The 22,170-nt window shown below is 41.3% G+C and overlaps 1 protein-coding gene across 1 annotated transcript in view; it reads right to left on the bottom strand.

Annotated features, from left to right (window-relative positions):
* The window catches only part of Wdr81 (WD repeat domain 81), a 523,698-nt gene that overhangs the window by 203,937 nt on the left and 297,591 nt on the right, over window positions 1-22,170 (bottom strand). Inside the window, exons 23-24 of the mRNA XM_080282279.1 lie at window positions 17,770-18,023; window positions 17,354-17,468 (exon numbers count right to left, since the gene is read on the bottom strand). Of these exons, the coding sequence (XP_080138405.1) occupies window positions 17,354-17,468; window positions 17,770-18,023 (369 nt within the window). The remainder of the gene's footprint in view (window positions 1-17,353; window positions 17,469-17,769; window positions 18,024-22,170) is intronic.

Genomic DNA, 22,170 nt, shown 5'->3' with positions numbered 1-22,170 from the left:
TGTCACAGACAACAGGCTGACAGTTGCTTCAGTCAAATCTACCACCACATTTATCAACAGCAGCAATCATGAGCATAGGTAAACTCCTAACATCACATTTAATACTGTATCAGTGCCACACACACACCTTCCACTAAGCTCCTTGGAGTGACATGTAACACTGGATTCACCTTCAAGAACCACATATATCAAGAAGTGGTACACTCCTAGACTCAATACAATCAGGGTGTTTACTGAGACAGACTTTGGACTACGAAATGACACACTCTCCCTACTTTACAAACAATATATTAGATCAGTGATGTCCTATGCCTCTCCAGCATGGGCCTCCATCCTATGTAACACCCACTACAACACCTTGCAGACCTTAAAGAACAATGCTATATGCACCATCACTAGCTGAACCAATACTACTCCCACAGCTCACTTAAACTTTGAAACCAGTTACTTCTCTGTTAGAGAAAACAGTATCTTGATATGTGATGCATACAAAACCAAGCAACAGCAGACAACACCCATGTTAATATATGATAGAGCCACACAACACAACTAAACACACAGGAAAGATAAAAATACCACACAATCATTACCATACTGCCTTGAACAACATCCCACCTCCAGACATTCCAACACTACCAATGGAGAAACAGCTATGTACTCATTTTATGCATAAACCAATACAACACCTCAATTAGAACAATACACTACAATGCCACCTCCCAACATCCACCCTTCAGAGCTATCCTTGAATAATGTAGAGCTGACTGGGTTCACCTAACCAAGCTCAGATTATGACATCATTATGCCCTTTACAGTTACCAGCTTAGATCTGGGTTGGGTGGAACTGCAGATGATGTGTCCTTATCTGTATGACTGACCCACATAACATAACCCACATTATGGAACACCGTACAACAGGAACAACTGCTCACCTGCAGTCAATGGGTCTGCTGGGCCAGGCACAGTTGAGGGTGAGCGACAACAACAACTTGAAGGTTCACTGTATCTATACTGTACCTTGATTAGGTTTCCTTACCTCCTAATTACTGCAGTAAAAAAAGAAAATCACATTTATGTTAACAGCACTGGCCACTTCTAAAAAATCCTTGCAAGAGAGAGTACCATGCATGACCTGCAAGTCAACTGTCTCCAACTTCATTCTTTTGGAACAACATACTTGCCTGCTTGATCCCTCCTACCATCCTGTCTAAGCAATTTTTTTTTTTTTCTGTATGTTGCAGATGCTGCCCACCACCCTACACACTGTTTATCTTCACTCATTGGAGCACATGAATGCATTCTGGCCTTTGCAGTGTTGAACATAGAGGATGGAAGTAATGCGAGTATAAGTGGCTGGGGAATGGCTGGGAGAAGGAGGGAGGTGAGAAGACAGAAAGAAATCAGTTGGATAGAAGTTGTGGAAGCCATGAAGAAAGTTAAATTGGGGAAAGCCCCAGGAATTGATGGAGTGTGTGGTGAAATGCTGAAGCATGGGAGAGAGATAGTAGTAGAATGGCATGGGAGAGAGATAGTAGTAGAATGGATGTGGAAGATGTGCAGATTGGCCTGGGAGGAAGGTAGAGTCCCAGAGGATTGGAAGTCAGGTATAATTATTCCCTCGTACAAAGGAAAAGGGGAAAAAGAAGTGTGTGGTAATCATAGGGGCATTTGTCTTCTTAGTATAATAGGAAAAGTGTATGGTAGGATACTTACTGACAGAGTTAGAGAAAGAACAGAGAAATTAGTTGGAGAAGAACAGGGAGGCTTTAGGAAGGGAAGAGGTTGTGTAGATCAGATATTCATTCTTAGATCTTTAGTGGAAAAGTTTCTAGAGAAGGGAAAGAAGTTGTATGCAGCTTTCATGGATTTGGAGAAAGCATATGACAGGGTGGATAGACAAGGATTGTGGAAAGTGTTAAGAATATATGGAGTAGATGGGAAGTTGTTGAATGCTGTGAAGAGTATGTACGATGGTGCGAAGGCTGCAGTGGGTGTGGATGGTGAACTAAGTGAATTTTTCTCTTTGAAAGTTGGGTTGAAACAGGGAAGTGTCATGTCTCCATGGTTGTTCGATCTGTACATGGAAGGGGTAATAAAAGAGGTACAAGGTAGGGTAGTGGATGTTGGAGTGGCCCTGGTGAGAAAGGAGAGTGTTTGGAAACTCCCTGTACTGTTGTTTGCAGATGATACTGTGTTGTTGAGTGAAGACGAAGGAGAGCTGCAAGGCTTGGTGGATGAGTTTGGGAGAGTGTGTAAGAAACGGAATCTAAAGGTGAATGTAGGGAAGAGTAAAGTGATGGTCTTTGAGAGAGGTGAAGTCAGTGAATGTATAGCGAGGTTGGATGGTGAGGAATTGGAAAATGTGAGTACGTTTAAGTACTTGGGTAGTGTGATGAGTAAGGATGGAGGTTTGGAGGGTGAAGTGCTTGAAAGGGTACAGCAGGGAAGAAAGGTTGCTGGTTCTTTGAATGCAGTGATAAGAAACAGGGAAGTGAGCATGGAAGTGAAAAAGTTACTACATGACAGTATTGTGATACCAACTCTAATGTATGGAAGTGAAGCTTGGACGTTGTTGGAAGGACACAAGTCACGAGTAAGAGCAGTGGAAATGAGTTATTTAAGAGGAGCCTGTGGAGTCACATGGAGAGACAGGCTGACGAATGAGGATATAAAGGAGCATTGTGGTGTCGATGTGGATGTGATACGAAGCGTTATGAGGAACACACTGAGGTGGTTTGGCCATGTGGAGAGGATGGAGGGTGAAAGACTGATGAACAGAGTGTATGTGAGTGAGGTGGAGGGGGGAAGAGGGAGGGGGAGGCCGAGGATGAGATGGAGGGATGGGGTAGAGAGGTATATGAGAGAGGGGGGGGTGAGTTGGGAGCAGGGCAGTGAAATGGCGGGGGACAGGGCGACTTGGAGGCGATTTGTTTGTGGCCACCCCAAACGGGATTGAGGCATCTGGCAATAAATAGATAGATTATGGTCAGGTAGTTGCTCTTGATTCTTTCCTTCCTTTTACTTCCTAGTTCCACCTCTTCTTCCCCTTGTTTCCCTTTCCTTCCCTTCCCTTCCCTGCTTCACTTGCTTAGTCGAGGAATGTTAGACATTCCTACTTTTGCTTTGGTCTTCTCTTTCTTTACGACAGCATTACATTCAATGGATCTGCTTAAGCCTCTTTATATATCAAGCTTGGTCAGGCCTTTACATTTTTGGGGAGGGTTTTTATTTGTTATTGTTTTTGCTTGTACTTTACTTTCTATATTTAGTGTATTAATGCCATATGTTTTACTGTTGCTGCTGGGTGAGTGGTGATGAAGTCAAGGTGGCATTGGCTGAGCATCCCAAAAGTCTCATCTGTGAGCCACAGGTAACCAGTGGGACTGAAATGTGCATTCAAGTTAGTCTCCACGACAGGGGTTGACATCTTCTTGGATGGTGTCCTGTAAGCTCAGGCCAAAGAAGCCACTAGTCCTGTAGTGGCATCTGGAACATGGCAAGCATCAGATGTGTGGCCCAGTGTCATATTAATGTCATACACAGAGGGTCATGTCTGCCATGACATCACTTCAAAAGCTTTAGCTGAAGAAATCTTGAGTTCTTAAATGGGACCAAAAAGGACGCATGTCAGACATAATGTCAGTGAGAAAAGAATGAAAATTTGCAGGATGTAGTGGAAGAGGCATCTGGAAGACAAACCTTGCATCCCAAACCCTGACAGGAGGTGGGCACCAGCCCAACTCAACACCCTTTGCAAAACATAGTACTGTAGAAGCATACCAAAAGGAGACTGGAGGAGACACGCAGACACCATTGAATGGCTGTCCCATTTCTGGTTCAAAACAAGATACACACACACACACACACACACACACACACACACACACACACACACACACACACTAGAGTATACAGGAGGACTGAAGGGGAAGCTCCTGGAATGGATGAGAGACTTTTTGAGAAACAGACAAATGAAGACAGTACTAAAGGATAGGATGTCTGGATAGAGGGAAGTAACAAGTGGAGTCCCTCAAGGCTCGGTGTTGGCACCAGTAATGTTCCTGATTTACGTAAATGTTATGATAGATGGAGTGAACAGTTATGCAAGTCTGTTTGCTGGTGATGAAAAGATCTTAAGGAAGGTAGAGGTTGAGGAGGTTTGTAAAATGATGCAGGAGGATCTAGATCTGGATAGGATACATGATTGGAGCAGGATGTGGGAAATGAAATTTAAAGTAAAGAAATGTAAAATATTGGAAATGGGTAAAAGTACCAGGAGGTCATCACTGAATTATTTGTTAGGTAATGAATTAATCACAAAAACGAGAGAAGAGAAAGATTTGGGAGTGCTGGTCCAAGATAGTTTGTCACCTGAAAAACATATTAACAAGATAGTTAGAGAGACATATAAACTCTTGACTAACATAAGAGTAGCATTTCATTATATGGATGAGGAGATGATGAAAAAATTGAGAGTGGCCATGATCCGCCCCAGGTTAGAATATGCAGCGGTAGTGTGGTCCCCACACAAAAAGAAAGATATAAACAAGATTGAGAGAATACAAAGAACAGCAACCAAGATGGTCCCCAGTCTGGCAGATCTGTCATACAGAGAGAGGCTGGAAAAGCTAGATTTGCCTTCCTTAGAGGAAAGGAGAAAGAGGGGAGACATGATTGCAGTGTTCAGGACCATGATAGGAGTAGATAAAATTGACCGAGTAGATCTGTTTGTATGGGATAAGACAGCAACAAGAGGACAGAATGAAATTGAAGAAGTCAAGCTGCTTGAAGGATATCAAGAAATATAGTTTTCCTTATAGAAGTATAGACCTGTGGAACAGCCTGGACAAAGAGATCGTCCAGTCTAAAAACTTAAACTAGTTTAAAGCTAAATCTGACTTACTGAGAAACAGCGATGGGAACCCACAAGCATAGCATATCTCGTGTATATCACAATTAGGTATATTAGGTAAATACATAAATATTTGGAACGACTTAGATGAAGAGGTGGTGCAGGCAAAAAACATTCATGTGTGTAAATGTAGAGTACATAAATGTGGATATGGACACAGGACAACACGAGCATTGCTCAATTCCTGTATACTACAAACAGGTAAATACAAATAGGTAAATAAACACATCAACAATTATACATTATATAAATTATATATAATACAGGTATAGGCAAAAACTAAGAAGTAATCTTCAGAAGGATCGAACATTTACAAAAGTGCCAGAAAGATGCAGAACCACGACGGCAGTAATATGGGTGATCACTAAGGTCTACAGAATTAAAGAAACTTCCATCCAAAAAACATAACAGTGAGACGGACTGACTGGGGCACTCCAAGGGATATTCCTGCATCTAATGAAGTTTGAGTATGAGAGGAAAAAAAGGAGAAATGATTGGGCAGATAGAGCACAAAGCAGATGGAGTACATGAAAGATGTGAACATGGTGTTCTCAGAATGAGCTGTTCAAGAGATGAAGATATACAGTGACAGGATGAGAAATGGAGGGAATAAGGGTATGGAGACATGACATGACGGTGAGAGCTGTATGTTGAGAAGATGAGAGAGGTAAAGACTCTGATAAAAAAAAAAAAAAAAAAAAAAAAAAAAAAAAAATAGTGAATGAGGATTCAGGAAAAGGCTTGAGACTGATTAAAAAAAAAAAAAAAAAAAAAAATAGTGCATGAGGATTCAGGAAAAGGTTTGAGTGTAAATCAGAGGGAATGAAAGAAACTGCTTGAAAGAAGGTCAAGATAATGTGAGAGAGGGGTGAAGGATAAAAATAGCAGATTGCAAGTGGAAAAGAATAAGAAATGTATAAATGATGATAACATTATAATCAGCTGCTGAATGTGCACAATGAAATTAATGCTATTATAAGTGGCCTGGGAATGGCTGGGTGAGGAGACAAGTGAAGGGAAGGATGGATCAGCAGAACAGAGATGTGTGAGGCAAATAAAGTCAAAATGTTAAAGTACCAAAGATTGATGGAATGTGTGGCAACATTATGAAATACAGGGAGAAATTGCAACTAAATGGATCAGGAAAATATAGACTGGCCTGGGAGAACTGAGAGGTGCCAAAGGACTGTAAGTCAGCTATAATGCAACACTGCAATTCCCTTGTACAGTCGCCCCAATTAGTGATGGCAGAGTTTCAGATTGCTTCGGTCACTCTGCACTGATGTACATCCAATGGAAACTTAATGAATATATGGTAAAACTTCTGTGCCTCCAACACGTCATATAAAATAAAATAGATCACGCTAAGAATCATGTAAAACGAATAACATGATGTGGTGATGAAACAGCAACAATAAGGATGCTGCAACAATGAAGTTTATCTTAGTAATGATACCCTACCTGGGGTAGTAGCAAGAACATTCTGTCTTTTATTCCTTGTCTTCCCCTCGCTTATAATAATTTGCGACTTTATTCCTAATTCATGCAAAATTATTTCAAGTTGTAAGAAGATAATTAGATTTTACCTTTTTCTCATACACTAGGCAGTGAAGAGGATCAATGCATGAGTTTATACTCTTGCAATGCAAAAGCACATACTTTTTCCTCTATATATTAATCTCTAGTATCCTTCTTTTTAAATAAACTTTTGTGTTCTGCTTAAATGAAAATGCTGATGTGATGATTTTGAACTCAGTTATTTGTTTATGAACATTTGCATATTTTTGCTCTTGCCAACTGCTTAGACACTGACGATACTAGGCTATGACACAAGTTTGTCATTCTCCAAGGAGCTCCGAATCTTGGCAAATTTTTGAGGTTTTCCTTATTTTTCATTCACTGATAGTCCCCTGGTTTATCTTAAAACATCCATCCATCCATCCATCATCCAATCCTACACTGCCCCATGAGGAGCGTAGGAGTCCGGGGCTAGGCAGTTGGTCCCGACATTTAAGATGAGAGTGACCAGTCTCACTCATCCCTGAGTGACATTACATGAGCAATCAACCCCAACCACCCCTTGGATATAAACCTTTACTGGCTCAATCTGACTGGAGCGCAATAATTACCCACTAAACCACCAGGCGCCAAACTTTGGTTATATGGTTACCACCCAGCGTAGCAAATGGTTTCCTGGTGTACAGGAAACCATTTGGCTTATCATTCAGTGTAGAGTCACCAACAGGCAGAAGGAGGAGGAAAGAATGATGGAAAGAAAGACAGAAGAGGAAGTGTAAAGTCACCCATAGGCAGAAGGACAAGGAAAGAATGAAGGAAAGAAAGACAGAAGAGGATGGAAGAAAAGAAGGATGGAGGAGTAAAACTTCAAGAGTATATTCTTAATGAAAAACTGGCTAGATGCAGTGTAATAACTGCATATCTTTGAGTAAAAGCTGTTTCCATCCGTGCATGTTGATAGAACCATTTACAATATCCTACTAACTTACGCCGCACTCCCACTTTCTGTCGACATTCATGGACACAACAAAAACAGAAATAAATGACTTTAAATTATTCCCTAGTATTGTAATGGAAATTATTTTATAAGTAATAATGATTGATTTTAATTGATTATGAAAAAGCTTTATTTTTAGTATTACGCCAATTTAAAAAATTTTGCGTTTTACCATATTAGACATGATCTCTGCAAATTATTCCTGACTGTCCCTGAGCAATAGTTCTGATAGTTCAATTAGTTCCGTTTAGGATTTTGTACGATCGTAATTAACGAACTGCTTCTTACAGTTTTGAAATATACCAGAACTTTTTCATTGACTTATTGTTTTCTGTAACAATTTTACGTAATAGATTTCCCCTTGTAAAGATATCAGGAAGAATATGAACATTACTGATGACCAAAAACTTCTGGATACTTTGCCATCACTTCTTAGGCCGACTGTACAGGGAAAAAAGGAACATGAGACATTATGGTGATATACAGTAGGTATGTGCCTCCTTAATGTAGTGGAAAACATTTAAATAGTAGGGCTGACAGAAGGAACTCGTGGAACAGGAAAAGAACAAGAGATTTTGGATGGAGGAAGGATGTGGTAGCCAGATAACATACAGTATTTTTTTTTTTAGATGTATCACATAAAAACATTGGAGAAGGAACAGCAGTTGCATGGTCCTTTGACAGATCTGGAGAAAGAATATGGCAGAGTGGACAGACGTGGAATGTGGAATGTGCTGAGAATATATATGGAAAATATGGGAAATTGTTAAGGGAAATGGGCGGTTGTTACTAATGTAGGTACATTTGTTTTTCTTAGATTTGTCTGATTTATTATATTTTGTTATTTTATATGAGCAATAACATCCCAAAGTTTGAGTAAATTTGGTCGATTAGTTTTTACAGAAAAAAAATAACATACAGTACAGTCACTATTTTTGCGCCTAACTGGTACCGCAACTGCGGTGCGAAACTTAAACTCACGAAATTCGTGCATATACTTTACAGGTTATAAGTGGTAATTGGTTCCGGGGTCAGCCATCTCATTCCCCCTTAGCTACCCACTAATTACACAATACCCCTACTATAAATTACATAATTACACAATACCCCTACTATAAATTACATACAGTTAATCAGACATATAATATATTGAACAAAGAATTTACTAATACTGACATTTAGGCTGAACTGCTTGATGGGGCTTGTAAATGAGTTCCGAAGCTGAGAGCGGTGATTAGTTGCCCCCCTCACTGTTCCCCGCCACCACTGTTGAGTCCCCCACACCACCACTTCCCGATGCTTCAACATCAAAGCCCTCTAAATCCAGTGGGAGCTCATCAAGCTCCCCAATGTCATCAATGTCCTCGTACACAGCACCTTCATCCTCCCCAGCCTGTATGTTCTCCAAAGCCTGGACTTGTTGAATATGAGAGGACAGGAATGATGTTATCAGAGTCTGATGGCGTGCATGAACTCTGGCATTGAAAAGGTCCTTGTAATTAGCCAGAAGTCTATCCACCATCAGGAGGAAAGTGTCCCTGATCTCTGGCCTCCCATCACGTTTCTCAATTTGCTCTTTCAAACGAGCAGTGGTTGCCAGCAAGTCTGCGATTTGGCAAGATGTTGGCTCACCTGGTGGGACAGGTAAGGGTTCCTGAACTTCGCTGTCACTGACTTGTTCGTCTGTTTCCAACATCTTCTCAATGGTCGGTTCAAAACAAGTGACTGTGAAGATGCTGGGGCTCACAAAAATCGTAGGAAAATCGCGAGACTCCTAGGAAAAAAACATTCCCTTGCCATCACGAAACGAAATTTCGTGCGAGTATATATCACGAAAATAGTGATTGTACTGTATGCATAATACACATAAAATAAAAGAAGGGAGAAATGGGAAACCAGAGGGACTGTGTTCGTCTGCTCTCTATGATATTTGGTTGTTTTACTAATAAAACCCTCATTAATAAATTGCCCTATCAGCTTTATAATATTCTTCACCACTGCTGAACAAAAATATTCCCCAAAAGCCTATGAATTATCCCAAATTTTACCCCCTTTCTGCCATGTTCAAAAAATCATTACAGTCATGTTTGTCAGTCTCTGAAAAAATACAAGCAAAAAATGTTCCCCTTTCATTCCTCTTTTTGAAGGTATTTTGCTTTTTGTCTTACGTTCAAAACTAATGGAGTTATATCACCCCAAACGACAGTAAGTTTAATTCCAAGATATCTCTCATTTTCAGTTGACTTGCAGTGTCTGTACGATTAGAAACACGATTAGAAACAACTTAGGTACTTTTTTTATTTTATGAATTAGGATTAGGGATGGTTATAAAGAGCCAGAGGGTGTTAGAGACGACAAAGCAGAAGAAAAGGACGCAGAAGGTTGGGAGCTGTCAGGTGAGGTGGCGGTGGGGGGAGCAGGTGAGGAGGGAGGTGGTGATGTTGGAGAAAGAATTGCTGCTTTTGACACATTTTTCTTCCCTTGAAATGGTGTCAAATTCTTCTCTGCTGCTTTCCAGCATTGCAGTAGTTTCTAAGATGGTCACCCCATATTCAGAAAGTGTCCAAAAACAATGAAAAATGGCCAATATAAGAGCAGACTGAGAACAGGCAGGGACCAAGGCTGGCATGTCTCGCCCCTCCCAGTGTCATACCATCTCTGGCGTTTCCTGCCTTGCTGCCACCTTCCACACACACACACACACACTCCCATTACCAGATGTATGACTCAGTTTTTGCAGAAAAAAAATAAAAAAAAGGAAAAAAAACACAAAAAAGTGGTGATATTATACACTGCATAGGAAGCAGGAATTTCTGCAGGTAAGTGACCTCAAAATTGGAATTACAAAATAATTTTTTGAAGGAGAAAGAATTGTCATACGGCTGCTAAATTTTTACAGAGAACGAGTAAAACTCAGAGCTATTTTATGGGATAACTTTCGCAAAATGCCTTTGTCAGTTGAAAATCGGTCCCTGCTGGCATCCACTCCCCTTAAGTGTAGTAAAAAGTACGTGTGAGGGTGCAAGGATGAGAATGCTTGTAGAAAATGAACTGAGTTCTTTCATGATACTGTACTTGAATGCTAGACTGAAACAGGCATCTCATGTCTCTTTGGTTGCTCATTATATATACAGTACATGGATGGTGCAATAAAAGAAAAACAAGCTAAGGCAGTGAATGCTGGAGTGTTCCCTCTGAGTGATGGTCAGGTATTGTTGCTGTCGTTGTTGCTCAATCCTGGTCCATCGTACTGAGTAGAGCTGTCGAATGCCGGTAAGCAAATGCCCAGATGGGGTTGTCCCATGGGTTCCCTACACCACTTATGTTGTGTCAGTGTCTTCATGTGCAGTGGCATGTACTATGCAATGCTTCATTATGTGCACTATGCTGTGTGAGCCTATCTACAAGTGGGGCACATGTCATTTGTGACTGCACCCAACCCATGTCTAGGCTGGTAGCTATGGTGGGCTGGGTGATGTCCCAATCTAAGTCCAGCTATGTAAACTTGATCATCTCAATTTAAGGACACCTCCAATTAGTGAATGTCAGGAGGGGGATATGTTCTTGTGGTTTCTGAGCAAAGTCCTCTACTGCTCTGTGCACGAAGTGAGTATGTAGGTGTTTCTTCATTACTAGTGTTTGAAAATCTGGAGGTGAATTTTGCTGCAGAGAGTTTGGTACTGCCTGTGTGGTGATTGTTTTATGTGCCTAGGTGTGCTGCATGTTTCTGTCGAATAATGACACAGGGCACTACGTACTGGCATAGGCTGCTGCATAGAACTGTGCCTTTCACATCAAGGCAGAGCACGAAAATTGTTTGTACTCTTGTTTTCTGATGAAACTGTTTTGTCATATAAAGATAAGCAGGAGTTAAAATGCCTGGTGAATGAGCTTGGAATGTGTACTACTGTATAAATGAAATCAACTTTTCAATTAAATGTAATCAAGAGCAATGCTATGATTTTTACAGAATGAAGAAGTCAATCAGTAAATAATGAAGCTGAATGATCAGGGAATGGTGAATGTGAGTGCTTGCAAATGTAAAGATAGTGTGATGAGCAAGAATGTAAGTTTTGGAGGCTGAAGTGCAAGAAATGGTGCAGCTGGAAAGGAGGGCTGCATGTATACTAGCTCCAAAAAAGTACTGTACTAGTGCACTCAGGATCTGATGTCATCTGGAATAATCTGACCATGTAGAATTAACAGCATCTTACTGTCTGTATATCCTATACCATATAATGCTATTCCCTACATATTATACAGGCTACATGTAGTGGTTGACATGGCAATCATCTAACACCTAGGTTGCCACCATGTGCAAAGGCAGAATTGCATAACCTTTTATTCTTTGGTCTTTGTGTCTTAATATTAAAGATATTATGCACCAACTATTTTTTGAAGCTAGTGTGTTCTGAGGGCTGTGAAAAGGAATAGGGAGGTGAGCACAGAAGTGAAGAAGTTGTTGAAAGACGGCACAGTATTGTGATCCCCATACTACCATAAACAAGTGAAGCTTGGGCTTTGCTGGAAAGACATTTCAAGAATGAGATGTGAGGAAATCAGTACTCTGAGGGGGGCATGTAAAATAAAGTGAAGAGATAGAAAGGCAACTGAGACACAAAGAATCATGATGTCCCACGTACCGTTTTTTAAAAAATGAGAAAAATGTCTCTAAAGTCTGGCTACTTTGAAACACATTTATCTCTGGAACCAAGACTGAAATTGCATTGCATTTTGTCTCTAAATGTAGTGCAAGGTCTCAGCTATAAAATCCTGCCATTTACATGAGAGAGAGAGAGAGAGAGAGAGAGAAGCATTAAATTATATTTCACATACAAGGTATACACTACACTTAAAACACACGTGCTTACAAACTCAATTACGTCACTAACTCACATGCTCACAAATTCGCATACACATATCGGAATCTACACACACACATATAGGCAAAAAATATGCACATTATAGGTACACATTTCATAATGATAATAAAATTGGGTTTGTAGGCATATGTGTGTGTGAAAGTGTAGTGTATACTGTGTATATATTAAAATTTAATCTCTCTCCTTCTCTCTCTCTCTCTCATGTAAATGATAGGATATTACAGCTGAGACTTTGCACAACATTTAGAAACAAAAAGCACAGCAATACCTGTCTTATTTCTAGACTTTGGAGGCATTTTTCACACTTCTTAAATATCGACACTTAGGACATTATGATTCTAAGCATCTTAAATGTGGATGTGCTGGAGAATGTGAAAAATAACCTCAGGTGGTCTGGCTACGTGGAGCAAATGCATGAGTGAGAAGGGAGGGGAGGAAAGGAGGGGAGGAAGAATAATGATGAGGTGGAGGGACGGGGTAGAAAAGTATATAAATGAAGTGGTGTGAGGTGGAAGGAGGGCAGCCTGACTGCAGCAAAAGGGCAATGTGGAGGAGATTTGTTCATAGCCTGCAAATCCAAGGATTATGGAATATAATTAAACGATATACAGACAGAAACATCCTCCTGCTCCCCAAGACACTGAAAATGCCCGAAAAGCAAAGACTGCCAAACTGTGCATCAGATAGAGACAGAGGTACATGGTGTTACAAGGAAAAGTTAGCATCTCAAAGGCACTGTGGTCCATGCCAAGGAGATACTTCACATCTTAGGAATGGAGAGTGAATGGAGATTTGAATGATGAGTTTTCCATGAATGTTGGTGTGCATCAGGGGTCAGTCTTGAGTCCCATGTTGTTTATCATGGTACTTGAAGCCCTTTCACGTGACTTTAGAAACGGACTCCCGTGGGAGTCGTTGTATGCTGATGATTTGGTGTTGATTGCAGAGAATGAAAGGAGGCGGAGGAAAGGTTTAGGAAGTGGAGAGATGGTATGGGGCAAAAGGGTTTAAGGGTAAATGCAGATAAAACAAAAGTGATGATATCTAGGGTTGGTGGCGGTACTGTCAAAGACGAGGGAGAGTGGCCATGTGCAGTTTGCCACAAGGGCGTGGGAAGTAATTCCATCTTGTGCGGTGTGTGTGATAAATGGGTGCATAAGAGATGTAGTGGTATCAGAGGTAGACTGTGAGATAATGCTGATTTTATGTGTACGGCATGCCGGGGTGAGCAGGTGGAGATCGTCAGACGTGAAAGGATTGAACTTGCTGGTGAATCTCTTGAGTGTGTGGAAGAGTTTTGTTATTTGGGAGACATGTTGTGTGCTGGAGATGGGGCTGGAGCTAGCTCTGTGGCTAGGGTGAGAAGTGGTTGGAAGAAGTTCAGGGAGCTCTTGCCTCTCCTAACATTGAGAGGGCTCTCCCTACGTGCTAAGGGGTCTTTGTATGCAGCATGTGTTAGGAGTGTAGTGCTGTATGGCAGTGAGACCTGGGCAGTGAAGGAGGAAGACATTCGCCGGCTCAGACGTACAGAAATGACAATGATTAGGTGGATGTGCAGTGCGTCCCTGCGTCCAAGGCCCGGAGGGGGTGGGTTTACAATGGAAGAGTTGAGAGGTAGGATGGGACTGGAGTGTATTGGTGTTGTGATGAGGAGAGGTAGATTGAGGTGGTTTGGACATGTGGAGAGGATGGGGGATGATAATTGGGTGAGGAAGGTGAGAAGTGTTAATATTGGGGGTGGGGTTGTGAGGGGTAGACCGAGAAAGACATGGGACGAGGTCATTAAGTGTGACCTTAGAGTTAAGGGACTGAACAGGGAGGCTGCAATGGATCGTGCAGCGTGGAGAGCCGCCATTAGGTGACCAAGGCCAACACATGCAAGCATGTCGGAGCCTTTAAAAACGAAGACGAAAACGAAACGACTTAGGAATGTAAAATTATACATCCAATTCACACTCATTCTAGCACCAGATCCAACAGAGGTTTCATTTAAAACTACTCAACTGTATTAGTATTAACAACATCTAAGTGAAGTCTGTTCCACGTGGAGCAGATCTTGCAGGTGACAATGGTTTTACAATTGCTGGTGTTAAATCTTGCATTACCAGCTTCCAACCATGGTTATGTGTTGAGTTGTAATCAGACTAAAGAACTTTCTATGGTCAAGATTGTCAAATCCATTCAGTATTTTAAACACTTGTACAGTATGAGTTTCCAATGAGAGCAGTCCCAGAGCCTTCAGGTAATTCTGATAACTCAGTCTGCTGATGGATGAAGTAAGTTTTTTAGCTCTAGCTTGAACTCTTACATGTTGATCTATGTTTTTCCTAAGTCTAGTTGACCAAACTGTACAGTGTACTCCAGAAGTGGCCATAATAAGAAGCTATAGAGTGTAAGAAAAATCTCTCTTCTCATCTGGATGTAACCAAGCAATTTCTGGGTCTTTTTCTCTGCTTTGATGTATTGTACTGCTTGGAAAATTTTACATCACTAATGATCAGCACACCTAGATATCTTTCCAAATCAGCCATCCTCAGTTTCCTCCTCAAGAGTGAATAGTCTGACCTGGAATTTGCATGGCTAATATGAATTGCCTTGCACTTCTTCAAGTTAGATGGAATTTGCCATGTCACAGACCATTCCTCCAGCTAGGATATACAAGTTTCTGTGGAGTTTTTCCCATCATGACTGCCCACATTTGTTCCAAGACTGATGTTACTGCAAACACTTTTACAATTAACAGACAAACATCTATGTCACTGATATGAACGAGGAACATGAATGGACCAAGGATTGACTTGTGGAACATCAAAGTGACTGAAGCCAAATCAGAAGAATTCCCTTTGATCACTATCCACTGTTTCCTATCCGTTACTAGTTTTTGATCAAAAGTGTAACCTCCCTATTAGTGCAGAGTGTATGCACAATGACATCAGCCTAAGGTGAGGCACTTTGTCAAATGTCTTTTGAAAGTGTACACAAAGGATGTCTGCTGCCTTACTCATCTTATTCAATCAACAGTTTGTTGAAAAATTCAAGCAAGTTGGACAGGCATGGTCTATGTTGTCTGAACCCATACTGGGAGTCCGAAATCTGGTTGTGATTTTCCAGGTGTTCGACTATTGTGACAACAGTTATTCCTTTTAATGGTTTTGATGTGATGGAGGTCAGACTAATTGGATGGCAGTTCTCAGGACATTTTTGATTTCCACAAAAAACTATTGGGGTCAATCGGCTAGCTTCCAGCCTCTTGGCACTTCCTCTGTTTCCAGCAACTTCTTGAAGATTTTTGCAAGCTAAGGAGCTACTTGGTCTCATACCTCTTAGAACTCTTGCAAAGATTTTATCTGGACCAGGTAACTTGTAAACATTTAGCCTGTTGATTCTTCTTGCCACGCACTCATGTGTACATCTGAGGATGATGGAATCTTCATTCTCATTGGCCAGTACTTGTCTTGCCATGTCATATCTTCTACCATAAAAACTGAAACAAAATAGTTAGTGCTATCTATATCTAAGTCTGAGTGTTATAATACACCTGACTGATCCAATACTACCTATGAAAGGTATCTTACTGTTAACATAGCTGACGAACTCTTTAGGGGTCCTCTTTGTATCGTGTTGCCACCCAGATTTCTTCATTTCTACTAGCAACTTTATCAGAGGTTTCACTCGCCTACATACAGTCTTAAAGAAGTCCAAATCAATCTGGTCCTGGCTGCTTTGGCTTTCTTGTAGGAAAAAAAAAAAAAAAAAAAAAAGAGAGGGGGGAGGGGGGGGGGGGGGCACAAGGTCAAAACATCAGAACTAAACATGTAAAATTTGGGAAGGAAAGGAAAGCAACACAAGGGGGAGAAGAGGAGAAACTAAAAGGAGAAGCACAGAAAAGATGGAGCAACTAACCTGACCTAGAAGACTTGCATACATAATTAGAAAGTACTCAGAGAGTACAAACCTCCGCCAATGCCAGTGCCATTAAAAAGGATCCGGATCCACCCCCAAATTTAAGCAATTCTTTCTTGGCCCATGGCTCACCCTTCCACAAAATTTCACTGAGAACTTTTGGTGACACTGTGCGGGATACTGCGGATCTGGATCTGGATCTGCCCTCAAATTTAATCATTTCTTTCCTGGCCCATGGCCCACCGTTCCACAAAATTTCAATGAAATTCATTGAGAGCTTTTGGAAATATTGTCTGGACCAACAGACAGACACACAGAGTAACACAGATGAATACATAACCTCCTCCAACTTCGCTGGTGGAGGTAACAATGGTTCTTATACAATATTTATTTATTTATTTAATTTTTTCATAGTACACAGAACAGTAAACATCCCTTGGTAATGCCACTCAGGGATAAGTGAGGCTGGTCACTCTCATCTTAAATGTCAGGACCAACATGCCTAGCCCTGGGCTCCTACACTCCTCATGGGGCAACACAGGACTGGATGATGAATGAACGAATGAATGAAATACGGTACAGTACTAATTTTAAGAATGTGATCATCAGCCCATCACGTAAATGGCAAATCATGCAGTGCAAACATGCATAACAGGTAAACAGACTGTACCAGTGTTTTTATTTTACCAAAGGTCTGATATTTCCTTTGTCAATTCAGGTCTTGGAAGATAGATCTCCATTCCTTATGAGGGTTTTAAACTGGTACTTAATAATACTGCACCCCTTCTGAGTTTTAAAAGTCTATTAAAAAGGTATTACAGTATTAACTCCATATTGACAGAGGATGCATCACAGACATCTCTGTGAACAGGAAAATCCATAAGTAACTCATCCCTCCCTATCAAGTGGCTCCTGCAGTCATTGTTTATAATGATGATTTCTTAAAAATCATTCACAGATGGTAGAATCTATTTGCTTCAAGTGTACTTTAAGAATTTAGTAAGGGTGGTTGTTAAGTCATCCCAAAATAGAACTTAACACATCTGGAGATGGTTTATAAACCTGTGAATAATCAAAAGTGCTATTATCTCAAAGCTGTCAATTAGGAGGGTCCACTGTATATAAGCAATCTTGACTCACTTTGGCCTTTACAGCATCTGTTGAGGATGAACCTGGAGATGCCTGAAGGCTAATATTACCAGAGCTGCCTTCTGGATCCTCGCCATCTCCTAACACCTCCTCTGCCTCAAGTGACCTAACAATGGGAAATAAGGAGATGTAATAATGACATCCACCCAATACTGAAATGCATTTTTACTTCATTCCTTGAATTCTCTTGGCTATAATCATATCAATTATTACATGTACCTTCATTAATATGGTATCTCCTTGGATGTTTTAACATATGGTTGCTATGATTTAAAAAATGCTATCATCTTGATATATTTTCTTCTTTCGTCAGCTATAATTCCTTCCATCTTGTTTAGTAACCAATGAACTGCTAAACACTCCACATTATAGTACACACATAACATTGCACAATTTTGGTGGCTTACTTTGGTGATGCACCAAGCTGTGCAGCAGATGATGATGAAGTGTGGCACTTATCAAAGGTAGTTAGAAACCGTGTGATAGTAGGCATCAGTATGCTCTTGCTCATCTCTCGGCCAACTCGGAGTGCCATGACAAAGAGACAGTCCACCACTCGGCAAGCCAACACCCCACGGGCTGCTCCACCATGAGGAAAGTTAACCTTGGTAGAGGAGAGTAGACGAATCACGGGGTACACAGCACTGCGAATCAGCATCTCCTGCAAAAATAAATCAGTACAAATATTATCTGTTACAAGACTTTCACAGTACTTACCTAACCAGAAGGACACTAAGTTGGATTCATTCATTCATTCATTCATCTAATTCTGTGTTGTCCCAAGAGAAATGTAGGAGCCCGGGGCTAGGGAAGTTGGTTCTGATATTTAAGATGAGAATGACTAGCCTCACTCATCCCCGAGTGGCATTACATGAGCAATAAATCCCAACCATCCCTTGAATATAAACCTGAACAAGCTCAATGCAACTGGAGTGCCTTAATTACTCACGTAACCACCAGGCACTATAATCTCGTTATGTGGCGACCACCCAGCATAATACTGTACATGGTTTTCTAGTGTACAGGAAACCATTTGGCTTGTCACTCAGTGCAGGGTCACCAATACACAGAAGGAAGAAGAAAGAATGAAGGAAAGAAAGATAGAAGAGGAAGGACAGAATGAAGGAAGGAAAAGAGGAAAGGACAGTCACCTGAGAATGGCACTTCATCGAGTGAGTGGATGGTGAAGGTCCCCACCTTCCACCTCCTCTGGGTGGGAAAGGAGGTCAGGATGATGATGATGATGATGATTAAGATATATAAAGTATATACATATACTGTATATATATACAGTACACACACATATATACATATATATATATATATATATATATATATATATATATATATATTGGCTGCTGGCGTCACTAGCGGGTAATGACTGTTGCTCCTCCTCAACCTCCCTCATAAATCCTTTGAAATCAAACCTCCCTCATAAATCCTTTGAAATCAAACCTCCCTCATAAATCCTTCGAAATCACACTCAGAATCACTATCTTCGTCCACAGCCATGGAAGGTCCTGCTTCTGCCTGTCCTAGCACTGTAATCCTCGGGAAAGTGCATGCTTCTCACACTGTTGCCAGAGCCCCGTCTCGTGACTGTGGAAAGTGATCGCTGTCGCTGACTCGGTAGAGAATAAGGAGAAGCAACTTTGTTTATAAACTGGTACCGGTATGCACGCCGATGAGAAGGGTTTCAAAACGATTGATATTTATTCTAAAATATTAATATGTATTCAGTGTCAGGCTAAATGTTCAATGCTGTAGCACAATACATTCTCTGTCGAGTCGCCTGGGTTTTGGTCACGCTGTTTTCCTCGTAGTATGTCGGCAGGAATCCATCCAGATGAATTCCAAATGCCCGTGGTATCGTCAGCAATTTTACCACGTTACCGTTCCGATTTACCATCGTACCCTTGGCAAACCTGGTATGAAGTGCCGTGTGATAGCCTTCGGCTGCCAGGATCTTGTCTTAAGTTTTTTATTATGATCACGTTGGCTTCATTCACGTCATAGGCCATGGCAATGTCAACTTTCCTCTCCCCTTTCTTCTTCCTCTCGATGCTTTCTAGCTTGGTGGCCTGAGGGAGATGCCGACGCTTCTTGGGGTTCTCAGAAGGCTTCCTAGGCATTGTGAGCAGGGTAAAATGCAGTAACAAGGGCAGAAAATGCAGCAAGAAAAAAGCACCTTCCAATGCAATTATGCGACTGAGTGGAGCTGTGGCGGGAGAAATGTAAACAAAACATCACGTGACAGCAGAAGCGTTTTTAATTGGGCGGCATCACGATCACGTCACGATAGTGGGCGGGGAAGGCTACTTGATCAGAAGTTTTTCATTGGCTATCATCATCATGGGAATGTCCAGTATGACCGTGTTGGACCGGGGGTGATCGTGCTAGAGTGAACTCTGTGGATTTCGCTCACTTCTCGGAGCTCTGTGCGTGTTATGCTAACACATTTGTGTTGCAGTAATTAAATCGTATTAAAAAATACTAATTAATTGCTCTCCGTGCTGGACCCGAATCGTGCTGGACTAATGCGTGTTGGACACGAGGGTACTGTGTATATATATATATATATATGTATGTATATATATTATACAGTGATTCCTCATACTTCCTGGGCTGGATGTTCCGCCAAAACCTTGCGAAACGTGATACGTCAAAGTGTGAAGCTAAGAATCAATGGGAAAAATAGAGAAGCGTTTTGGAAGGACATGTACCTACTGTATCAGAAAGTACTATAACACGAAACATGCCCTACCCAAAATTAAATGAGGAGTGTTTACTAGTGCTAAAACAGTATAATACAATAAACATATACCTGAAAAGACACTAAAACTGTTATAAAGAGCAATGTTAAAAAAAAGAAATAGCATGTGGGTCTCTAGTACCGACGCTGTATCGGTTGAGGGCAGGGTGGTCACAAGACAGCCGCCAACAAATGAGCATCGGTACGCATCGTCTGCTGAGTGTCGGCTGCCAGCTGGGAGTGTCGAAGTGCGGGGAAACTCGTGAAGTGTGAAACTCAATCACTATTCCCTCACTATTCTTCTTCTTCTTTTTTTTTTTTTTTAATGCGAGGAAGAAGGAACCAAAGGCAATGAGCCCGCAGTAACAGTTCCCTCCAAGAGAAAAAGAAAATACAATAGAGAGCCAAATTCAAGATCCGATCATTTTGAGATGCCTGGACAGACTGCGTTTGAAAGACTGGAGATCATAGGCAGCAGGAAATACAGACAGAGGGAGACAGTTCCAGAGTTGACCCATTGCATAAATGAAAGACTGGGAGTAACGGTTAACTCTTGCATTAGAGAGTTGGACAGAAAAGGGATGAGAGTTTGCTGCCAGACAGGTGCTATGCGCCCGTCGTAGAGGTGGAGGAATGCAAGCAGACAGTTCAGAAGAGCAGTGACCATTAAAGTAGCGATAGAAAAGAGATAAAGATGCAACACTGCGGCGAAGAGACAGAGGTTGAAGGGAGTCAGTAAGAGGAGCAGAGTTAATGAGACGAAAAGCCTTTGACTCCACCATATTGAGAAGAGCTGTATGTGGGGAGCCTCCCCGCACATGAGAGTTGTACTCCACACAGGAGTGGATAAAACCCCTGTATAGAGTCAACAATTGTGAAGGGGTAAAGAATGAGCGGAGTCGGCTTAGCACACCCAATCTCTTGGAAGCAGATTTTACAAGAGATGTAACATGATCTTTCCAAGATAAGTCCCGAGTAAATGAAACCCCAAGCATGTTCAAGGATGATGCAAGATTAAGCTGAATATTATTAAACATTAGTGGGTACAACTGTGGAAGATTTTGTCGCGTTGATAGGTGTAAGAACTGAGTCTTAGATGCATTAAAAACAACCAGATTATTTTTACCCCAGTCAGAGATACGAGCCAAGTCAGACATTAGGTGTGCCATAGCCTCAACCCTTGTTTGCTGAAGTAACTGTTGAGATGGGCGTTGCGGGAACCGAATGGAAAGGTGAAGGGTGGAGTCATCAGCGTATGAGTGGATAGGGTTAGATGTACAGCTTAGAAGATCATTGATGAATAAAAGGAAGAGAGTTGGTGATAGGACAGAGCCCTGAGGAACACCACTGTTGATAGATCTAGGAGAAGAACGATGGCCGTCTACAACAGCGGCTATAGAACGACCAGAAAGGAAGCTAGCGATGAAGGCTGGTTGTCCACATGCTGTTCGCACTCCATCACTATTTCCTCATTAATTAACTTCAACTGGTAGTCTACACGCTGTTTGCACTCGGTCACATTATGGATAACCTCATACTTCAGTTGCCATAGCTCAGCGTATACCTCCTCCTCCAGATGTTCCTGTTCTTCCTTCATTTCCCCCATGAAAGCATCTAGCTGTCCATGCATCCTCAGTTGTATTTCCCTCTGTTGCTCCTGAAATGCCTCCTGAAGCTGTTCATATCATTCTTTCTGTTCTTCATTCTGTGCCTGTAATTGTTCTTTGAGTTCTTTCAGTCTTTCATTTTGTGCTTGTAGATGTACTGTTGTGCCATAATTTTAAGTATTAGTGTAAGTTAGTACAGTACCCTCGCGTCCAACACGGTAATATTGTCATGCATGGGTCCCGTGTTGGACCAAAAGCGTGTTGGACAAACAATAGAGCTTATGGGGAAAAATAAATTATGTCAGCAACCCTAGGAAAAGTCACCCTAAATACCTACCATATACCTATACATATATTGGTACTATTGTAATTGTAATAAATGGTACTGTGCTATGAATGATAACTAACCTTTTAGGATAGTGTTGGTGGGCTTGCTGGGAATGGAAGGT

Source organism: Coenobita brevimanus, chromosome 93, assembly GCF_032717465.1.
Source record: "Coenobita brevimanus isolate Jiangsu-jjx chromosome 93, ASM3271746v2, whole genome shotgun sequence".
NCBI lineage: Eukaryota > Metazoa > Arthropoda > Malacostraca > Decapoda > Coenobitidae > Coenobita > Coenobita brevimanus.
The sequence above is the reverse complement of the archived record's forward strand: the minus strand, read 5'-3'. Positions and strand labels throughout refer to the sequence as shown.